Source organism: Batrachochytrium dendrobatidis (genome assembly GCF_000203795.2).
Source record: "Batrachochytrium dendrobatidis JAM81 unplaced genomic scaffold BATDEscaffold_19, whole genome shotgun sequence".
Taxonomy (NCBI): Eukaryota; Fungi; Chytridiomycota; class Chytridiomycetes; order Rhizophydiales; genus Batrachochytrium; species Batrachochytrium dendrobatidis.
In genome coordinates, this window is record NW_006281117.1 from 116108 (window position 1) to 136302 (window position 20195).

Sequence of the window (20195 nt, forward strand, 5' to 3'; positions counted from 1 at the left end):
AAATACATATAATATCAGCTTGTCTAATGAATTGTATTCAGTCGAGTTTATTGAGAGTCTGTTTGTGACTCTTGACAGTGTGGTGGGTGTTTTCAGGCACGACTATTTGATCAGTTGTAGTTGATGATGATTAACACCAAGAGTTCTGGCGTACATCATACCAACTATAAAATAATCATGGTCATCATCCATTCAACAAATAACCAGTTTATTGATATATCTGTTTAGTCTCCAAACTTTTTGTAACCAAACTTTGGCCGCTTGCTACCACGACGAAGAGTACCACGGAAAGTACTACCAAGTCGCGAAAATGATCTCCCGAGACCAGATCTGCCATCTGAACTTGAAGTACTTGGTTGTTCAGGCAATCTAACAGTATGCATCAAATTCATGATCAGTATCAGTATATCAATCAACACATCCACATATCAATATCAAACAACTTACTGTGGTAATGGCCAGAGTACTTGATCATTGTTTGAAATAGTAGGATACCTGTTACTTGCAGTTTCACATCCACATCCAGGACCAAACCCAATGCGTGTATTTTGTAAATCAAATGTCAATTCAAGTTGGGTCATAAATGGTATACCAAGAATTGCATTGTCATTTGAGCCAACTGTTACAGCAAACAGGTCTACAATTCAACATTATATTAGTCAGATTAATCAAACAACACATGTTGCATACAATTGTCAAATATTTACATCTTTTAAATTTTCCAAGATTGACTTTCTGTATATAGTCTTTGGGACCCAATTTGATCTTTACGACGGAATCACGATTGTCATCAGTTACGGGGGTTTGAGCATACATTACAATTGTAAATGTCGGCAGTTTTCTCCAATCAATATTAAAATTAGATTCAGACATTAGACGGTGTTTCCAAAATATGTCATCAATTTCTTCCGGATTGAGTTTGCGCCTAGATTTAGCATCCCAGATAGTAATCGCATCACTATCAACAATAGCCTTGACCAACGCTGTCACGACTGTTTGAGGAAAATGCATATATTTAGAACATGTTTCCACATGCGAGTACAAAATATGGTCATCTTCTACAGTTTTTTGGAATTCCTCGGGCAAATCCACTTGTTCGTCATTGACTAGTATACTCTTGATGTTGACAGTATGATGATCATTTTGTTAGACATTGGTAATGTATGACATTTGTAATAGGACCCAGACAGTCAGGATGGGGTCTAGTAACAAGCAGTGTATAAACAAGTAAGCTATACAATGCTTAGATATGGTGATGACCGTTGCCTCACTCTATGCAATGACTGTAACGCTTGGGAACCCTTAACGGTGAAGCTTAGGAGTGACGCTTATACCGCCACTAATTCACCACTACTACTTACTATATATAAGAGACAAAGTTCTCTTATCAATAAACAATCACGACTATTCTGATTCATTCCTTCTTCTTATCTTACATCTCTGTGATCTTCCTCTAAAACTTATACTACATAAATATGTCACTATACGTTAATGAACAAGAGGTTATGAGCCCAGACTCACAGCAGGTCAAGATCGCTGAAGGTCTTATTATTACGGTATTGACCCAGGACAATTACACTGTCTGGGCAAACCAAATGGAGGCCGCCTTCGAAACTCTGGATCTATGGGAATCTCACATCATAGGTGAACTTCCAGAAAAGATCGAGCGCGACTACAAATTAAAGGAATTCAAGGCAAGAGGAATCTTGCAGGCAACAGTGAGCAGTAAATTCAAGTTTATGCTCTGTGACAGTAATGGAATACAACTTGACGCCAGGAAAATCTGGGTCGGACTCAAGAACCATTATGTTGACTACTGTGAAAGATCGCTGACGCGATCAGAGGAAGCCATGGCAAATCTGCAGTACGATCCCAGGAAGGGAGTCGAGGAACTGTACAACACTATGACGAGTCTACGTCATAAGATTGCAGCGGCAAATATATTTTGGGGTGAGAAAGTGTTTGCATCAAGGGTGATGGCAAAACTTGTTTCCAAGAGCAGAGAATGGCGCTACTTCGAAGGACATACAGTGCGATGGACCGACGAAATGTTAAGCCCCAACAAATTCCTGTCGGAACTCATCGAGGAGGAAATTAAACTCATCAACATGGGTGCACTACCGAGGCACGGTGTAGATGACACCATATACGAGGCGAACTATGCGTCTAGAAATCATAGGAACCTACGGAAAGGTTCAACATCACATGGGCCAAATGCACACGGCGCAAAGCAAGGCAACTCTAGTCGGGATGACTATTTTGCAGCAAACCATGAGATGGATAATTATTACCGTAGAGAGCAGGGACGTCGACCCTATGAACAAAGAAACGACGATCAAGACAGAATGCCCGCATGTCATAATTGTGGTAATATAGGCCACTATGCAAAGGACTGTCGACCAGCTCCAAGGAATAGCAATTACCGACAATCGTCACCAAAGTTCTTCTCCAAAGGGCCACGATCAAACAACCAAGACCGATCAAGAAATAATCAATCGGCAGACGGAATGTTTGTAGCAATGGATGACAAGAAAAGGGACATTGTAATTGACGAGGCATGTAGCTCCATCGATAGGAGTGATATGTTCATATTGGACTCGGGAGCCTCCAGCCATATGGTATGCCGACCTGAATGGGTGTATGATTTTGTACCGTGCAGCAACCGACAGGTCAAGGCATCAGGACAAGACATGCACAATGTCATCGGTACTGGAACAGTGGAAATCCTGTGCAATGTAGGTCACAGGACTGTTTCCATTCAACTGGGTAATGTTCTAGTGGTGCCAACTTTCGGAGTCAACCTTATCTCTGAAAATATACTCGAAGACAAAGGATGTCGGATCAGTATTTTCAAAAAGGTCAGAACAATAAGAAAGTCAAATGGCGAGGTTATCATGACTACCCGTAGAGACGGAGGCGTAAACGCAGTAAACTGCGAGGCTATAATATCTGATGAGGAACGTGCAATGGCTCATGCTACAGTAATTGCAACAGCTAATCACGCGTCAGAAGTATTTAGAAAGCCCACAGACACTGCTGGCTGGCATAAAAGACTGGGGCATATAAATGTCGAAGCGATCAAGAACTTGGCCGACAAATCGGAAGGTCTTGATATTATACCGGGAAAGACCAAAGAAAGGTCTCAGTGCGGGGCACCATTATTTACTCATAGCTACAATTTACGCGGTGGTGTTACACCGTCTGTACCTATTGCGATAGATAATGTGGTAAGTCCAAAAACATCAGAAACTCCAGGAAATCCAGATTGTGCGAGTACGCCAATTGGAGGGGAGTCAGAACCAGGTCGCCGACAAGTACCAAGAGTAGTACCGACTGCAAGGAATACAGCGAGGATGACTGTAGCAGATCGCGGGACCGAGGTCACAACAAGCGATGAACGCATAACTCAGGAGGAGTTATTAGGGCGTGGCATCAGCAGAAATAAGGCTATAAAGACATCGCTAAATGAGTCGAGTCTAGCCGGTTATAGGAAACCGAACCAGAAACCGAGATCGAAATCTCAAGGTTCGAGGAAAGCAGTTCAGGAACGTCCAGTTGACGTTATGAACAGGGACAGAGCCACGATGGCTGCTCCCACAGAATCGACGGTCACGGCTGATTATCCAGGAGCGATATCAGAGGTTGATGACGCGTCTGAGCCGAGCATACAAGCTGCGGTGGAACAAAGAATGGTTGAGGATTTGCCAACCAATACAAGTCAAGATGACAGTGATCTGGAAGAGTCAGATCAATACTACTCGTACACTCACGGGAGTGGTACCAGTAATGCCGATGAGTCGAATAACACAGTGGCAGTTATATCGGACGGATCATCGAGGAATATTGTGCCAGAAACGTGGCAACAGGCTATGATGTCGAGTGATGCAGATCTATGGAATGCAGTCAAGCTCGTGCTACACTACGTGCAAGGAACGTTAAGTTACGCACTAGAACTAGGAGGAACCAACGCATCATTGAGTGGTTACTCAGATGCCGATTGGGCTGGAGACGTAAAGACCAGGAAGTCTACGTCTGGATATTTATGTTATGTAGGCAATGCACTTGTATCGTGGAGGTCATCAAAACAGACGTGTGTGGCCGTATCTACTATGGAAGCCGAATATACTGCTGCCGAATCAGCATCGCGAGAATTATTGTTTCTGCGCGATCTACTTGGAGAGTTAGGTTTCGAACAAGATGGACCAACAACGCTATACTGTGATTCGCAATCGGCGATATCAAACATGATTGGACCATCCGTCGTACACGAGGCAACCAAACATATAGGCATTAAGATTAATGCATTACGAGACAGAATCAGCCAGGGACTGATCAAACCAGAGTACATCGGTACTAAGGATCAAGTAGCTGATATTCTGACAAAGGGATTACCAAGACCCGCCTTCGAACAATTCGTCAACCTGCTCGGTCTTCGAGAGTGTTCTCGACGTGGAGGGGTGTTAGACATTGGTAATGTATGACATTTGTAATAGGACCCAGACAGTCAGGATGGGGTCTAGTAACAAGCAGTGTATAAACAAGTAAGCTATACAATGCTTAGATATGGTGATGACCGTTGCCTCACTCTATGCAATGACTGTAACGCTTGGGAACCCTTAACGGTGAAGCTTAGGAGTGACGCTTATACCGCCACTAATTCACCACTACTACTTACTATATATAAGAGACAAAGTTCTCTTATCAATAAACAATCACGACTATTCTGATTCATTCCTTCTTCTTATCTTACATCTCTGTGATCTTCCTCTAAAACTTATACTACATAAATATGTCACTATACGTTAATGAACAAGACATTTGTTGGTGAATTTACCCATGCAACACTGCTTCCATCCGTTCCACACTTTGCAGTGATTTCCGTGTTTCCTATATTGATGAAGCTTTGCTCAAAAAGATCAGAAGGACATAGTTGAATGCCAATCTCGTTATTGGGAATGACATTATTGCTGTACAAACTATCCATTGCAGTGATTGGCGAATGATGTTTTGACAAAGAAAAGTGGCCAATCCCAAATACTCCATCAAAATCTGGATCGATACCAGCTAGACGTGCCGATTGTTTTTCAACTGCTAGTACTGGTAAATTGACGCCAGTTATCGCAGTACCCGGAATCGTCACAGCGGCTGTGGATGTAACTCCTTTATACTCTTTGTCTTTGTACTTTATATTAACGGGCTCACCACTTGAAATACTTTGTATAGCCAAACCTATATCGTTGCTTGAACTAGGAAGTGGTACGATTATATCAGAAATCATTGAATCGACTCGTAAATTCAACTATTTTAAACAAGTGTGAGATTGATTCAACGTGGTGTAAGTTGATATCAAACTACAATAAATGACATGACATGATACATACATCGACTCCATCAACATTAAATTTCATTGTGAAACATTTGTTAATACCACCACTCAATTCAACGGGTGATCGTTTTGACAGCCTACTACTTGATTGACTGTCAATTCCAGTTGGTGAATCTAATGAAACTCGAATTGCAGCAACCGCTTGTAACGCAAGTATAACACATTCTAGAGTAATCAACATTGTATCGAGTAGTGTGATGAAAATGGGTTGAATCTGGTAGATGACTGCTGTTTTATAATGACGGCAGTTTCAAGGGTGACAATCAACAGTTTCAAATGGATATTCAGAAAACACAAGTACACCAAAGTAGACAAAGCTAGAAACATTTTGTAGAGTGGACAAACCAAAATCACCATGTAGGGTCAACAAACCCAGAAACTCCCTGTAGGGTGAATCGATATACAAGCAACATTGTCAATGGAAAATCAACCTCAGTAGTATACTTCATTGATATTCTCAATTGCGGTGATACACCCAGTAATCAGGTAATATCAAATGATCAACCCAATTGCATCTACAATCTATTATTACCGCATATATTGATCCATATTTCAACATGATGCAATAGATTATGCTAGAATACAACATGTTCAGTTGTTTATTCATGCTGTTACTGATATTACTTGATGCATGACACTGGTCACCGACATACTTGGTTGTTCAATTGACCAATGAATCACTCTCAGCATCCACTCGTGTTTAGTTTGGATTAAACTGGTTTGAATTCATTGGTGTTGGTATGAGATTCCAACAAACCTTGATTATCATGTGTGTAGAAAGTTGAAACATTGTCATGATTCAGCTATTCTGTACAAATCTACTTATTGATGGCAATTTTAAAGTAAAACAAGTTTTAAAATGTGTTCAAACAAGTCTAACCCTGACTCGAAATAGTCACCAACACTCTTTACACCATCAAGCTTTAAAGCAAGCTTTGGACACCGCAAGACAAGAATAGAATTAAATAGTTACGAGTTATGAATCAATTGTTTAAAAGTGATAATAGAGGATAAGTTAAAATAGTGCGTTTTGAGCAACACATGGTGGAATAAACCCCGATAAAGTATGCAACTATGGCCAGACGTAATGATAGAACAAGGAAATGCTTTTATGGATTGACGTCCTTGGTGATCCAGCGATCAGTCTGCTTGTGATGAGTCTGGGATAGATACATGACCTCATCAACAGCAGGAGATATCTTGCGGTGTTTGGTGCGAGTATGGGGTTGATTTCCCATGTTCAGATGGTCTACACCATCAACATCAAGCAACAAAAGACAAAAGTTGGCCCATGCAACTTTGTGATGTTCCTGCATTTCAGAATTGGGTTTGGCTGCAAGAGTGATGGGTAAAGTCAGATCTGTAGTTTGCTTGAGAACAGATGAATGTGAATCATCATCGATGGGCGGAGATGCAGTGTCCGAGTGAATGTAATCCAGAACTCCTGGCTCACTAGCCATAGGGTGATGATTTTCGGACACGAGCGGACGGAGATGATGGTTTCCCATGAATGAAATGCCAGTAGTTTCCAAAGTATTTCCAGAAGCACAACATGCTGCAAGTGGTTTAGAGGCATTCTCAGTAGAGTCTGCCTTTTTGTTCACATCGATGCAGTCAGAAAGAGTCCTGACAGTGGACGGAGCATAAAGTGATGGCAGACGCACAGGACTTTGTATGTCCAGTCTGTCCTGACCTGGTTGAGGCCAAGCAAATGATGCACGGCGTAGTGATGAAATGTTTTCCCAAACCTTGAGGCGAACGGCTTCCCAATCGACATTTGGTCTTGAAGATCCGTGGTCTGCAAATGGAAGTGGAACTTGATGGTTAGTTTGCAGGGGATGATCTGCTGACATGACCAGATGCAGAGCACCAGAAAGACGGTATTGTTCCTTGGTGCCTGGCAAAAACCTAGATTAAATTGAAACAGTTAGAACATGCATACTGTTTTTACAGATAAAGCTTGTTCAAAACAGTAGTGTCAAGAATAGGATAACAAGTCATGATATGGAGTCAATATTGAGTTCAACACGTCAGAATGGTATATCGTAATTAAACCCTCGCAACCAAGCACATCACCCCGTAAAATACGAGTAGAACCATATTACTATACGGTTTCCATTCATAATTTAAAAGCATAATTAAAGGAATAATAAAACTGGCTCATTCCATTATTTTACTAGAAAACAATGAAATACACGGGTCATGACTCACCAGCAAACTTCACCATAGCGAGAACCGTGAAGAATGTCAGCAACACTGCCTGACCGAGAATCAGCAACAAAAACCAGGACATTGCCCAGGATGTCGTTGGCTGTTTTCGGTTTAATATTTGCACAAGAAAGACGAAGAACATCCATGCTGGAAGTAATGGAGTCGCTATCCATAGACGTAGATGGTAAAGCGGTATCTGTATTCAAACTCCCAGTCGTACCAACAGCACCCTCATCAGGGCTAGATTGAGTCATGAAACCTCGAAAGTAAATGGTTCTATTTGCAGGACGACCAAAAGCCTTGATAGTGGCCAGGGATACATAAAAGTTGTTGATATCTTGGCATTGTCGAATAGACTGTTCAAGCTGAGCTCTCCACAGCGGAGATTGAGAAGCAACAGGAAGATTTGCGTTGAATAACTCAGGCTGGGTAGTTTGTAGTTGCATTTGGTGGTCGTGCTCAGGGTGTTGAGAAGGGTTAGAATGAGTAGTTCTTGGGATATTGGAGGTATTACTATCCAATATCAAATGGGCTTGAGAGGAGCAACCCTGACCTACAGGCATACTTTGAGCAGTGATGTTCATGATGTGTTGGTGAATCTCGCAGATGGTCAGATCTGATGGGAAACTTGGTTCGTGTCGGATGAAATCTACGCGATTGACAATCAAGATTTTAACGACTCGAAAAGCTTGAGTTTTGAGAATGATATACAATGACTGCTTGTGCATACAAATCTGACTTGTTCCCAATCAGATCTGTAATAACTGGATATCATTTATATTTGAATAATCAAATCCAGTTTCACGCTCTTTTACTCTATATATTCTTTGATATGCACAAGATACTACTGTTGACTGGCATTCAATATCAAAAACTTACCTCGAGATATGCTGTTAAGCCATGCAACTGTCAAAGACTGTACGCCCCAGAAATACAACCATTGCGTCTATACTGATTATTCAATATTTGGTTTGTAAGAAAAAGCTGGAGATTGACCAAATGTGAAGGATGCGAGACTGACTGAAGCAGTGTAAACACTTGTTTAGTCTTTAACAGTCCATTTTGAATGAATACGATGGTGAAATGACTGTCATACTATCGGTTTTGAATCGTATTTGAAATCGACAAAAGTTCAAGTTTAATTCCTTCCATAAAACCCTTCAATCACCCAATATGTCAGGTAGGAACACTATCAACGCTGTATTAAACCAGCGACTATGTTTTTAAAGTGTATTCTAAAAACTACTCGTATAGGCAAGAGTGTAATTGTTATGTTCAAGGATGATACTCCAAAGGATGTTATTGACAAGGCTGCAGCTGATGTTGTCAAGCAAGGTAAAGTATATCATTTACTTTAGTACAGCGACTGTTGGCTTGATTGGATACTAACTCGATGGATTCCTACCACACACCAGGAGGAGTGATTGGACATCGTTATCATGACACGATTCTTGGATTCTCTGCCACCATGCCAGCTAACTTTATAAGTAAGTGACATGAACATCCAGTATTGAGCAAGCACAAAACAATGTATTCAGAAAGCACTGCAGTAACTAATGAGTTGTATATGACTTGATAGATACTCTTGAGAACCATGAGTGTGTCGAGTCAATTGAAGCTGATGGTCAGGTTCATACTCTGACTTCGTCTAGTTAAACCTTGCTGATATTCAATCATGTTTCAGAAATAACAGCGTTTTGTTAAAATCGAATTGATAATATTGTACGAGTATTTGAACTGTTCTACTCGAGAGTTTCATTCATCTCAAGTAGTAACAGTCACTTGGACTTGGTAGTCAATATTCAACAGCATTTATCAATGCATTGGTGAAAACTGGTTATTATATTTACAATGCATTCAATATCTACTTCAACTGGTGATCAAACATCACCATCTACAGACAGAGTTGGGCTGATAAACCTGCCAGTAGAGTTATGGGTGAATGTGTTGCGTCAACTTCCAGCCTACAGACTCTTACAGACTCGACTAGTATCAAGAACGTGGTGTTACATTGTAGACGCTACTCCGCTGTCAGTCAATGTGTCGCTCGTAGCAGTGAGTGCATTGGACACTAGAATGCTGATTGATATGTCATGGCATGCACTTGACAGTATGCTTGACCAGCCCTTGACATCTTGCTTACCTGCTGTAATGTATCAAAGACGGGATCATCTTTGGGCTAATGTTCGAGTCTGCTGTAATGAATATGGATTTCTTCCTGATCGACATTTTATTATGGATCAAATCCTACAATCTGCAATGACATTCACTCGAGGCAGGTCTAAACTGATACTCGATTTACAACTACTGGTTCAAGACCATCTTTCCCAAAAGGGCATGACTTTATCTTATCCTTTATCCTCGCTCATGGTTCAAGCCCCGTTCATCAGATACTCCCAAGATGATTGCCAAAACACTTCCAATCTGGCTCTGTTTAATGGGTTCAGTCAAACTACAATCATCAATCCAGGTATAGATATCATGAAGCATCAGCCCAATACCATTCGTCATTTGGAACTATTGGATCTACACGATCAAATCAACTTTGACAATATATCCGAATTTCGATATTTGAAATCTATCCGCATGCAATCAGATGGCAGACTGGCACATATTCGTGGTATATTCAGAGTATCGGCTATTACTCACTTTACATCAATTTCTGCAACGCTTACGTCTCTCACTCTGGATGGGCCATGGTTTCAAAACATGATAGATTATGGTGCAGGATTGATTCAAATATTTAAACAGCTTACCAATTTGCAAAAACTAGTTGCTGATTTTGACGCACAAACTCTGACAGCACAGGTTCTTTATGATTTGTTTGTATCGTTACCAAACCTTACAGAATGGGCAACCCTTGGTAGAATTGATCAGTCTTTTTGGCGTCTATTTCGTCGTGGTGAAGCTTCAAGACTTAAACGACTTACTGTTGGATCTCGCAAGTATACATTCAGTCGACTCCTTACTGGGAATACTCTTTTTTTACGTGATCTTGCTTTTGGCATTTTATGGGCTGCACCCTGCTTGGAATCACTTTCCTTGTTTTTGGGATATCAGAGCGGCACGGACATGGTTTTGGTGCTAGATATTATCAAGCGTCTCAAGGAGGGAAAAGACTGGGATGCAGAGCTTTTACATCAGAAAATAGTACAGGAAGCCCGTATGGAGGATCTTAAACTACCTGAACCGCCAGTATACTCACGACTGGATCGATATACCAAACCTAAAAACATTTCTTCAAGCAATAGCCCATCTCGTAAAAAAAGCAAATATACACTTTCTTCGTATCCATCATTTTCAAAATACTCGGATTCTACTTTAATGTTGCAATCTCATACCCCACCCAAACGACTTCTTCGTCATGTGAATGTCTTTCAAGCAATAGATGTAGAGGATATCAATGATGCTGCATGGAACTATGTTGCAGCGACACATGGAGGCGGTCCTCCTATTTCCATTGTTATTACTGATGATGTCACTACTGATGGAAGTCTTGGCCGCCAATTTAAACAGTTTGGTCCCATATATAATGCATCTATTTAAATTATTTGCTGAATAGATGGTCTAAACAAGCGGTCGATAAAATTAATTCTCGTCAAAATCGGCATGTCGATATCAATAAATCCCATATTTTTGAAATCAACTATTTATTACAGCCGTATTCACGTAAAATAGATTGCTAGTGTCGGAATACATAATAAGCAATATCATGTTTGGCTGTTCGCATCCTTGACATCTCTTCAATCCCCAATTCTCCTTTTTCAAAAACAAACATTATGATAGAGTGATCAGCATGAAAGCAACAGTTGTATTTATGACTGCAACCTTTGTTTTGTTGAGGAGTCCCAGCTCGGATGCTTCTGTTAAAATATGCCTGCTTTGCTCTCTAGCTGAACGAGAAACATCCAATATCATATAGTCTAATTCAGCCATCAACTTTGCATATCTGTAAGTATCGCGCATATTTCTTCTTAGCTCATCTAGTTTTGATCTAATATTCAGTATTCCAGAAAACAGTTTCTGTGGAAGATTGAAGAGCTTCTTCAGTAGTCGACCCACACGTCTTGGGAAATTACGGATTAGCTTAGCAGCCTTTCTAATGCCCTTGACGACAACGTATTCGATTTTACGATCAAAATGCTGGAGTTCGTATTTTAGTTTGCTCATCGATCTGGATACACTGTGTTTTGCTCTGACAGTTGATCCAATTGCTTTGGAAACTGCTTTGCCGATTTTATGACCGATTCTTGCTCCAATTTCAGGCGAATTGTCTCCAAATTCAATCAGCTTCCTTCCGAGTTTTTTAAAGCTATTCTTACTCTTGTGGCCATGAATTCTATGATCGAAATTCAAGTATGGGTCTAATTCTGGGTTAAATCCTAGGTTAAATTCTGGGCTTAATTCCGGGTTTAAATCGAAATGTTCACGGTAGGATTGTTTGGAGGATTTTTTGTGAGACTTTCTTGGATATGGAGACGATATCTTTTCCTGTTGAACTACAGTCTCGAATTCCTGAAATCCGGGATTTTTGAATTTTTTATATTTAATATAACCTTTGCGATCAAAATCTGAGCTTGAATCAGAATCTGAGCTTAAACCCGAGCTTGAGCTTGAATATTTGCTGTGGTGTTTTTTGGATTTTTTGTGAGACTTCTTTTTCAAAAGTGTAGTATCGATTTCTGTTACAAAACTCTTTTTCTTGTACTTCTTAGGCTTGTAATTCAGATCCGAATCAAAATCTGAATCAGAATCCGAACTTGAATCAAAGTCAGAATCAGAATCCGAGCTTGAATCAGAGCTTGACTCTAGATACTTGCTGTGGTGCTTTTTGGATTTTTTGTGAGAGGATTTCTTTTTCAAAAGCGTAGTATTGATTTCTGTTACAAAACCCTTTTTCTTGTACTTCTTAGGCTTGTAATTCACAACTATATTGAAACCTGGATCAGAATCAGAATCCGAGCTTGAACTTGAGCTTGAGCTTGAATCTAAATATTGGCCAATGTGCTGTTTTTTGGATTTTTTGTGAGAGGATTTCTTTTTCAAAAGCGTAGTATCGATTTCTGTTACAAAACTCTTTTTCTTGTACTTCTTAGGCTTGTAATTCAGATCTGAATCAAAATCAGAATCCGAGCTTGAGCTTGAGCTTGAATCTAAATCAGAATCAGAATCCGAGCTTGAACTTAAACCCGAACTCGAGCTTGACTCTAAATATTTGATGTGGTGTTTTTTGGATTTTTTGGGATACTTTCCTACATGAGACGATTTCCTTTCCTTTTGGGATACATTCTCGGGCTTTAAGGTGTCCGTCTTGGATTCTTTACGATTACCATCCAAATTGTAAATACTTTCAAAGTATCTTCTCTGTTCATCAGTAAGACTTTGGTCATGTATTCCTCCAGTTGTAGGTACCTTTTCCTGTGATCGAGATATACCAGATATACCAGATTCAGCAGAGACGCTGGCTTTTCTGGACTTTCTACGCTCATCACCTGAAGCTGAATTTTTTCTAGAGTATTTTCCCTGTCCATCGGTAAGATCTTCGTCAAGTACTTCTGTAGTCTTGAATGTCTCTTGCACTCGAAATTTACTAGATTCACCAGAAACGCTGTTTTTCCTGGATCTATGCCCATCATGTGAAGCTGAACGTTGCTTAAAGTACTCTTCCCATTGTTCGCTAATCTGGTGGTCAAGCACTTCTCCAGTTCGATGTTTCTTGTTGCCAAATCCAAGCCATCCCTTGACTTTTTTCATAAAACCTTTCTTTTTGGGTTTATCTTCAAATCCAGATTCTTGAATACCATTGCGCTCTTCCCATTCTTGCCTAATCTGTTGGTCAATCATTTCTTCAGTTCGATGTTTCTTGTTGCCAAATCCAAGCCATTCCTTGGCCTTTTTCGCAAAACCTTTCTTTTTGGGCTTATCTTCAAACTCAGATTCTAGATATTCCTTGTATTTTTTCTTTTTGCCAAAGCCGAATTCGACTTGAGGGAATCCGTCGTTTAGCTTGAGCTTTTCCTTGAGCTTTTTCAAAGCGCTCTTTTTCTTGGATTCCTTAGACTCAATATGAGTGCTTTCAATGATATCTATATATTGATCTGGATGTCTTTGTGAAACTCCTTCGCCAGCACTGTGACCAGCGTTCTCTTCACTTGGAAGTAATCTTTCCATATCGCTTAGCCCACCTCGGACTGCTTCAAAGACGTCATCATCCTCTAAATCAGATCTTAAACGTCTCCTACTAGTCTTCCGCGCTGTTACTTCATTTTCCGAGTCCGAACCAAGGTTCGATTCTAGATTTGAACTGTGTCGTCTTAAAAAGTTTTCTTCATGTTGCTTGCGTTGTGATTTTCGGCGATGTTTTTTCGATGTTTCTTGATGGGATGTTCCTGACTGTTGTTCATTACCAGTTGTCCAAACCTCAATCCCTAACTTTGCAGGAAATCGTATATTCAAATCGCGTGTTTGTTGTGGACTCGGGGATTTGTTTCCTGATCTAGTATTACGATATTCATCATCGCTGGATCGTTGTAAAGTACGTTTTTGCAGGGTTTGAGCAAAAGTGGATGCAACCAATAGAAAAACAGTAACAACCAATGGGTGCAACATTGTATTCAAAGGTCTAGTCTAGATGAAGTCGTATAAATGTTCGAGTGATAATCTACTGTAGAGTGAGGTAAACTGCTGAAAGTTGATGAAAATCAGATTGGTGTCAACATGAGTTTATATATTTGATTTGATGGAACGTTTGTCAGGGATACTAGCCCCAATAGCAAAAGGGACGAAAAGTAGCACAGTCCCTTTTTGCTAAAGCATGTATTGTACCGAAAAGTAGTCTTTGACTTGGCCCTGATTTCGAAAAATCTGTTCAAGCTCGCCCATCAGATCGTCTGTGACACATGTTTGGCTGGGTGGATTAGCCCTTGAGTGTTTAGCGACTATAACAAATCGCCCTAGTGTTTTGGTAGCATATTACTATTGGCTTAACGTGTCTAAAGGGACACAGTCCTTTGATATCATTTGATTGGTAGCCAAAGAGATTGAATCTTGTGTTTGGGCTATTGAATGCACCATATTATTGTGTACGACTTTTTTGGAACTCGACACAAGCTATATGCTTCAATCCATCACCCTGGTTCAATATTCCCACCATGAAACAGGGTTTATGGTCAAACACATGTTTCAACTAGCAACAAAAGGTATAAGTGGAGAGAGATCAAGCAAGATATTGTCAGTAGCCCTAACCTTTGATGTCTGCAACCATCGGTAGACTGTCTATTGATTTGAATGAGGGATGTAACCATCACTTGTGCCTTTTGTACCACAATGACAATTGGAATGTGTTGACCAGTTTTCTAAACGGCCTGCTGCTCCTTTCAATACAATACATCTTTCATTCGGTCTTGCTCCAACACAATCTTTGGTGTCTCATCTATATATAGTTTGTACGCCAACCTGAAACAATCGTACAATTTTGCAAACTGAAAATGTTCCAAAATGTTACAACAATCTACTCGATGCTATCAGAATATTCCCAAAACATGCCAAAATTGAGCTGTTGAAATATAAACTATTTTATTCACTCTGTTTTCAGTCATAAAGTAGCAATATAAATCCAAAGTTGAACCGTTTATACCACCAATGTAGATGATGGCAAAATAGTTGGACCACACAGTGCAATCAACCATCTTGATTTTTATTAAACCCCTCAGTTTTGCAAGTCAGATTCAACACTGATCAAATAGTTTTTAATGAAATGAATAGATTTTCGATTGCATAAATAATAGTCAGTAGACGACTCAGTAGTAGCATTCAGGACATGGTCGACCAAGAGATAAAATTTTACGGCCTTGTCTTTTGAACCATTCCTTGGTTCGATATATCCAATCCGAGTCAACCGCACGTTCGAATTTATCTCTAATTCTATACCCAAGATTTCTAAACCATTGACCAGGAGTCAGGTATACGTATGGATAATTGGGACCTATATTTGGAGGATACGGCATAGGAGGAACATCAACTGGACTAAACCCATTAGTGATATACCCCATTCGTTTATATAGATGTTGTGATGGAATAGGATCATCTCTAGTAATAGCCACTGCTTTAATAAATACCACCGATATCATAATCTTAAATATGAATGTAAGCCACATTCTTAACCTGCTTGAACAAATCGTGTTAGATGATACGATTCTCTAATGTATACCAAATTCTTGTACAAAAACTCAAACTTACTTTGATTATAAATAGCTAAACGATAGTCAATTTTTTCAACAAGATAAAAGATTCGAGTAGACTCTGATATATATACTCATGAATGAAGATGTTGAATGGTCACAATATTGTTTCTTGCACACAAAGTGGTTGGGTTAAAGCTTGGAACACGAAATGCATTTCCCAAAGTTGAAAGCACGAGATTAAAGCTTGAAGATACCATACCGTTTGCCATATGGATATTGCGGCGGTATTCTAGGACGACATTAACAACTATAATCAATCAATATTGAACACTATTGATAAAGATGACGACACGGTTATGGGAACAGACAACCCATTGGATGAATCAAGAGATGGTCAATCTCAAACAACAACCCATCCTACTGCTCATCCAAAAGACATGTACGCTAGACTGCAACCTTGTATTATGCAAAGAGTTGTATAAAAAGTACTTCATCTCATTTGGTGACAAGACGAGCTTACAATCTAAACACGTACTCTCAAAACCACATTCACAAACTCCAAAACACTGGATTGGGTGACGAGTTACAACAAACTCGACCACATTTTCGTGTGGTTGAATGAACTTGCACAAATGCTTTCCAATCACATGTTGCACATGGATGATTACCAACCATTTCATTTTACTCTATTCCTGCATGTTCATATTCTTTATTGTTAGCCATAAGGGGTGAAGAATGTGGGTTGGAATTGACATTTTACACCAAGAGAAATTGGGTACAAGAGTTTTATTAGGATTGAAATATGGAGAGTGAAGAAACTCAAGACGTGTTTATTGCTCAACTCGTTCATGTCGAGTACGTCCTTGTCTGTTATGAGACAAGTGTCCTTGTCCAACACTTCGTTTACGTAAAAGAATGACTTTTCTTAGAGCTTCTGTAAACCCAATCATACCCCAGAATGCACAAAATGCTGCTGCTAAATGTTGTGGATCATCAAGAGCATGTACACTTAGACACTGAGGTTTATCTACTCCATTAGCTGGAGTTTCTATCTGTAGGTTGAGAAGAAGTGGTCCACGTGGTTTGGGAGGTGTGTAGACAAACACTTTGGGCTGAACAGGGTGGTGAGCAGCAGATCCAGAATGTTTATGCTGACCAGATCGGTTTCCTCGTCGAGGTGCACGTTGATCATCACGATGCTCATGTCCAGAAGCAGGTGGTGATGGAGTATGCATGTTGCGGCTATGCCAAGATGTAGAAGATGAAGAGTGTGAAGAGCCTGATGAGCAGACTGAGCTGCGTCGTGTATGTTTTGAAAACGATTCGTTTCCTTGCGATCGTAACCATCCTGCAGGTGCATCGGGAAATCGTGTAGAAACGGATGTAGCGTGTCCAGCTGTATCTCCCCAAGATGATCGGGAGACAGCAGGGAGTGACATGCGATGGGATGTAGGCGCAGAAGGCATTCCTACTCTAGAACCAGACTGTGATGAGCCCCATGGATCAACAAATACAGGCGAAGCAGCAACCATGGAAAGTGGTTCAGAAGCATCTGTATTGGATGAGCCGCGTTGGTTATAATTAGCAGACGCTGCTGCAACACGCCAGGCAGAGTTTGATGAAGTATGAAGTGTAGGGTTTGTCCATGCTTGCGGATCTGCACCCCAGCCACACGTACTGTTTGAACGCTCATCTGTGCTCATACAGTGGCCAGTATCACCATCATTTGAATGTGCTCTAATATGCTCCACATTGGATTCTGTACGGAAATGACGGTTGCGTCGTCCAGAAGCCAATAGTGTACGCTGTCCGCTCATACCTGAATCCAACTCACGTGGATGTTCCAAAGTGGGTGTATTGTGATTCTTGAGCGGCTGTCGGTTAGAATCACAACTATGTTGAATGGTTGAATCAGACGAGTTATTTGTGGTGGACGTTCCATCTACTACTGCAGAAGATGGAGATCCGATGGGAATAAACGGAGCTGCACGAATAGCAGAAGCGCGCATGGATTTTGAACGTCTTCCGGATCCAAGTAATGCATTTTGAGCAGGTATTTCAGTAGTGTATGAATCCAATCCAGCAACGACAGGGTTTTTGATGGATTCACTAGTGTTGAGATCGACTGTATCATTTGATGAAGCAATTGTTTCATTGGTAGTCTCACAATCATTCGTAGTAGATACAGATGATTTCCATCCATTTACAGCAGTACCGCTTGAACGTTTGGAAATAAAACTTTTTTGTTGTGCTTGAATCTTTGATACAGACTTGGAATTCAAATTGTACTGACGGGTAGTTTGGTTTGAATCTGTAGTCACTGTATTGGAATCCAAATCGTCAAGGGGTTCAAAAGACTGATGGGTTATTCCAGTACACAATGCAACACTCCGACGCTTTTCACGAATTTTTTCTACTCGTTCGTAAAGTGCAGCTTCAACTTGATCAAATGTGTCAGTGGAAGCTGTGAAGCTTGTAGTTGAACGACGAGATTGGAGTGCACGCGATGTACGACGTGGAGAGGTTTTCAAAGACTGGGACGTCGACGAGTCTACAGACTCGATCGGATCTCGAGTCAAACCATGTGCAGAATGGTCAGGATTGGTTTTTATGGAATAGGAGACTGTAACGGCATACGCAAGCGAGGTGATTGTAGAGGGTTGCAATGAAAAGTGTTCTGGCATGGTCGACTGCAATCCTTTCCATGATCTTCCCATTTCTGTTGAACCAGTCAACGTATTTTCCACGTATTGCAGATCTTCTTGTTTGGCGTAGCAAGGTGGAGTCAATGGTGGTGTAGTGGGGCAATTTGAAACGAGTGTGGGTTCTGTAGTGCCAGAAAGATGTTCAGATGTTGGACTTGAGCAAGTCGGATCATATCCAGCCAGTTTGATCAAATCATTTTTTTCAAATGTACACTCGATATCGTCAGAATGATACGTTGCCATATTTTGAATATACGAACCACATAATTGATCGCATCCATCAAGAACAAGTAATTCCAACATGGAGCATTTTTGAACCAGTTGTAAAATGCTAGCAGGTGTGATTCTATCACAGCCCGTCAAATGCAATTCCTGCAATTTGCCACCACTGGTTGCAGAAGCACGAATGGCAATAACTTGAAGGGTGACATCTGTTATTTTTTCACAAAAGGAGCAATCAAGAACTTCGACAAGCGGACAGGTGTTGATGATTTTCATGGCACCATTGTCAGTGACATTTATGCAAGATTCCAAAATAAGTTCAGTAAGGGAAGGACAATGTATAGCAATAAATCTGAGGATGGTGTCGGTGACGGCAGAATTGCGTAGATTCAGATGGTATAATGGACGACTAAAATCAATCTGCATCAACTCATTAGATATGGACGTAGCAGCAGGTTTGCATTCAGTGAGATTTAGCTCGACGATGCTTGGACAGTTTGAAATGATGTTATAGAGAGAAATCAAAGTGACGTTGGTGAATGCCAAATCCAAGATTTCTAAATTAGGACAACTGGTAGTTAAAGTAGGAATAAAAGTGTCTGTGATGCTTGGACACCCGGGCAAGTCCACCTAGCAAATACAAAATCAGTACTTTTACACATACACAAAAGATCAAGTTGGAAATAGTAAATACCTGTCGCAGATTTATGCAATTGGCAGAGAGAGAGCGCACGAGGATATTTGAAATATGAAAGCAGTGCTTCATACGAAAGCACAGAAGCTGAGGACAGCGAGATAAAACTAAATCAAGATCGCCCATAAAGATACTATCAGCAGCAGCAGAAGAGGACAAGTCTAGGGTGGATATTAGGGATGAATAGGGATGGATGAGAGTGGATGCAGGCGAAGAAAGTAATTGAAGCAGACGCTCAAAGGATTGCGACGTGGCAAGTAATGGTGAGGCGTATATGGAAGCAGCAGCGAGAAGTGACCATTGACGATTCAAAGAGAGAAGCGATAAACGATCGCAGGCAGACGGTAAATAGTTGATGATTCTACGCATGACAGCAACAGGCATCATCACAGTGATTGAGCCTTGGTTGAGGTCTAAAAGGTATGCATCAGCACAGGCGAGCGACAGAGAAGACGAGTCATTTGAATCAATAGTAGTTGCAGATAAAGTAACATGATCCGACTGAGCAGCATGTGTAGTCTCCATAGTGTTATTAATAGAAAAGACTGAATTAGTGGCGGCTGCAGAAGTGTCAAAATGATGATAATCCGACAATTAAACTGATGATGGAATCGGCGAGTATATCGATTAGATAATACAATGATATATTTATTAGAAAAAGACCCCACAATCTATAGTTGAATAGTAGATGGTGAACTAGTATGAACAATAAATCAAAACTGGTAAAGAATTGAATAGAATTGTCAAGGAATTTAGTTGTCAAAGGGAGAGTGCGGCTGTGGTTGAACCTGAAA

At 40.5% G+C, this 20195-nt stretch overlaps 8 protein-coding genes across 8 annotated transcripts; 2 read left to right on the forward strand and 6 right to left on the reverse strand.

Annotated features, from left to right (window-relative positions):
• Nucleotides 1-224: 224 nt before the first annotated feature.
• On the reverse strand, nucleotides 225-1011 carry BATDEDRAFT_92740 (uncharacterized protein; the record flags this gene model as incomplete). The annotated part of the gene is made up of 3 exons (XM_006682955.1): nucleotides 225-369; nucleotides 448-637; nucleotides 708-1011. The coding sequence occupies 3 exons, from the start codon at nucleotides 1009-1011 to the stop codon at nucleotides 225-227; spliced, it is 639 nt and encodes a 212-aa protein (XP_006683018.1).
• A 464-nt stretch (nucleotides 1012-1475) lies between these two features.
• On the forward strand, nucleotides 1476-4520 carry BATDEDRAFT_28550 (uncharacterized protein; the record flags this gene model as incomplete). The annotated part of the gene is made up of 3 exons (XM_006682900.1): nucleotides 1476-2292; nucleotides 2983-3608; nucleotides 4494-4520. The coding sequence occupies 3 exons, from the start codon at nucleotides 1476-1478 to the stop codon at nucleotides 4518-4520; spliced, it is 1470 nt and encodes a 489-aa protein (XP_006682963.1).
• Nucleotides 4521-4795: 275 nt separating this feature from the next.
• BATDEDRAFT_92738 (uncharacterized protein) lies at nucleotides 4796-5567 on the reverse strand (the record flags this gene model as incomplete). Its single annotated transcript, XM_006682956.1, has 2 exons — nucleotides 4796-5299; nucleotides 5382-5567. The coding sequence occupies 2 exons, from the start codon at nucleotides 5565-5567 to the stop codon at nucleotides 4796-4798; spliced, it is 690 nt and encodes a 229-aa protein (XP_006683019.1).
• A 786-nt stretch (nucleotides 5568-6353) lies between these two features.
• On the reverse strand, nucleotides 6354-7080 carry BATDEDRAFT_37557 (uncharacterized protein). The gene has a single exon (XM_006682931.1). The coding sequence runs from the start codon at nucleotides 6892-6894 to the stop codon at nucleotides 6496-6498; it is 399 nt and encodes a 132-aa protein (XP_006682994.1). The 5' UTR covers nucleotides 6895-7080; the 3' UTR covers nucleotides 6354-6495.
• A 1734-nt stretch (nucleotides 7081-8814) lies between these two features.
• On the forward strand, nucleotides 8815-11143 carry BATDEDRAFT_28553 (uncharacterized protein; the record flags this gene model as incomplete). The annotated part of the gene is made up of 3 exons (XM_006682901.1): nucleotides 8815-8932; nucleotides 9013-9084; nucleotides 9615-11143. The coding sequence occupies 3 exons, from the start codon at nucleotides 8815-8817 to the stop codon at nucleotides 11141-11143; spliced, it is 1719 nt and encodes a 572-aa protein (XP_006682964.1).
• Nucleotides 11144-11374: 231 nt separating this feature from the next.
• BATDEDRAFT_28554 (uncharacterized protein) lies at nucleotides 11375-14861 on the reverse strand (the record flags this gene model as incomplete). The annotated part of the gene is made up of 3 exons (XM_006682902.1): nucleotides 11375-14224; nucleotides 14423-14535; nucleotides 14843-14861. The coding sequence occupies 3 exons, from the start codon at nucleotides 14859-14861 to the stop codon at nucleotides 11375-11377; spliced, it is 2982 nt and encodes a 993-aa protein (XP_006682965.1).
• A 535-nt stretch (nucleotides 14862-15396) lies between these two features.
• Nucleotides 15397-15753, reverse strand: BATDEDRAFT_28555 (uncharacterized protein; the record flags this gene model as incomplete). The annotated part of the gene is made up of 1 exon (XM_006682903.1): nucleotides 15397-15753. One exon carries the CDS (start codon nucleotides 15751-15753, stop codon nucleotides 15397-15399), a length of 357 nt encoding a protein of 118 aa, XP_006682966.1.
• Nucleotides 15754-16610: 857 nt separating this feature from the next.
• Nucleotides 16611-19926, reverse strand: BATDEDRAFT_28556 (uncharacterized protein; the record flags this gene model as incomplete). Its single annotated transcript, XM_006682904.1, has 2 exons — nucleotides 16611-19337; nucleotides 19402-19926. 2 exons carry the CDS (start codon nucleotides 19924-19926, stop codon nucleotides 16611-16613), a joined length of 3252 nt encoding a protein of 1083 aa, XP_006682967.1.
• Nucleotides 19927-20195: the final 269 nt, after the last annotated feature.

Bases quoted from the DNA above. Each gene is read 5' to 3' on its own strand.
- BATDEDRAFT_37557 (XM_006682931.1), bottom strand. From the start codon at position 6,894: ATGGGAAACCATCATCTCCGTCCGCTCGTGTCCGAAAATCATCACCCT.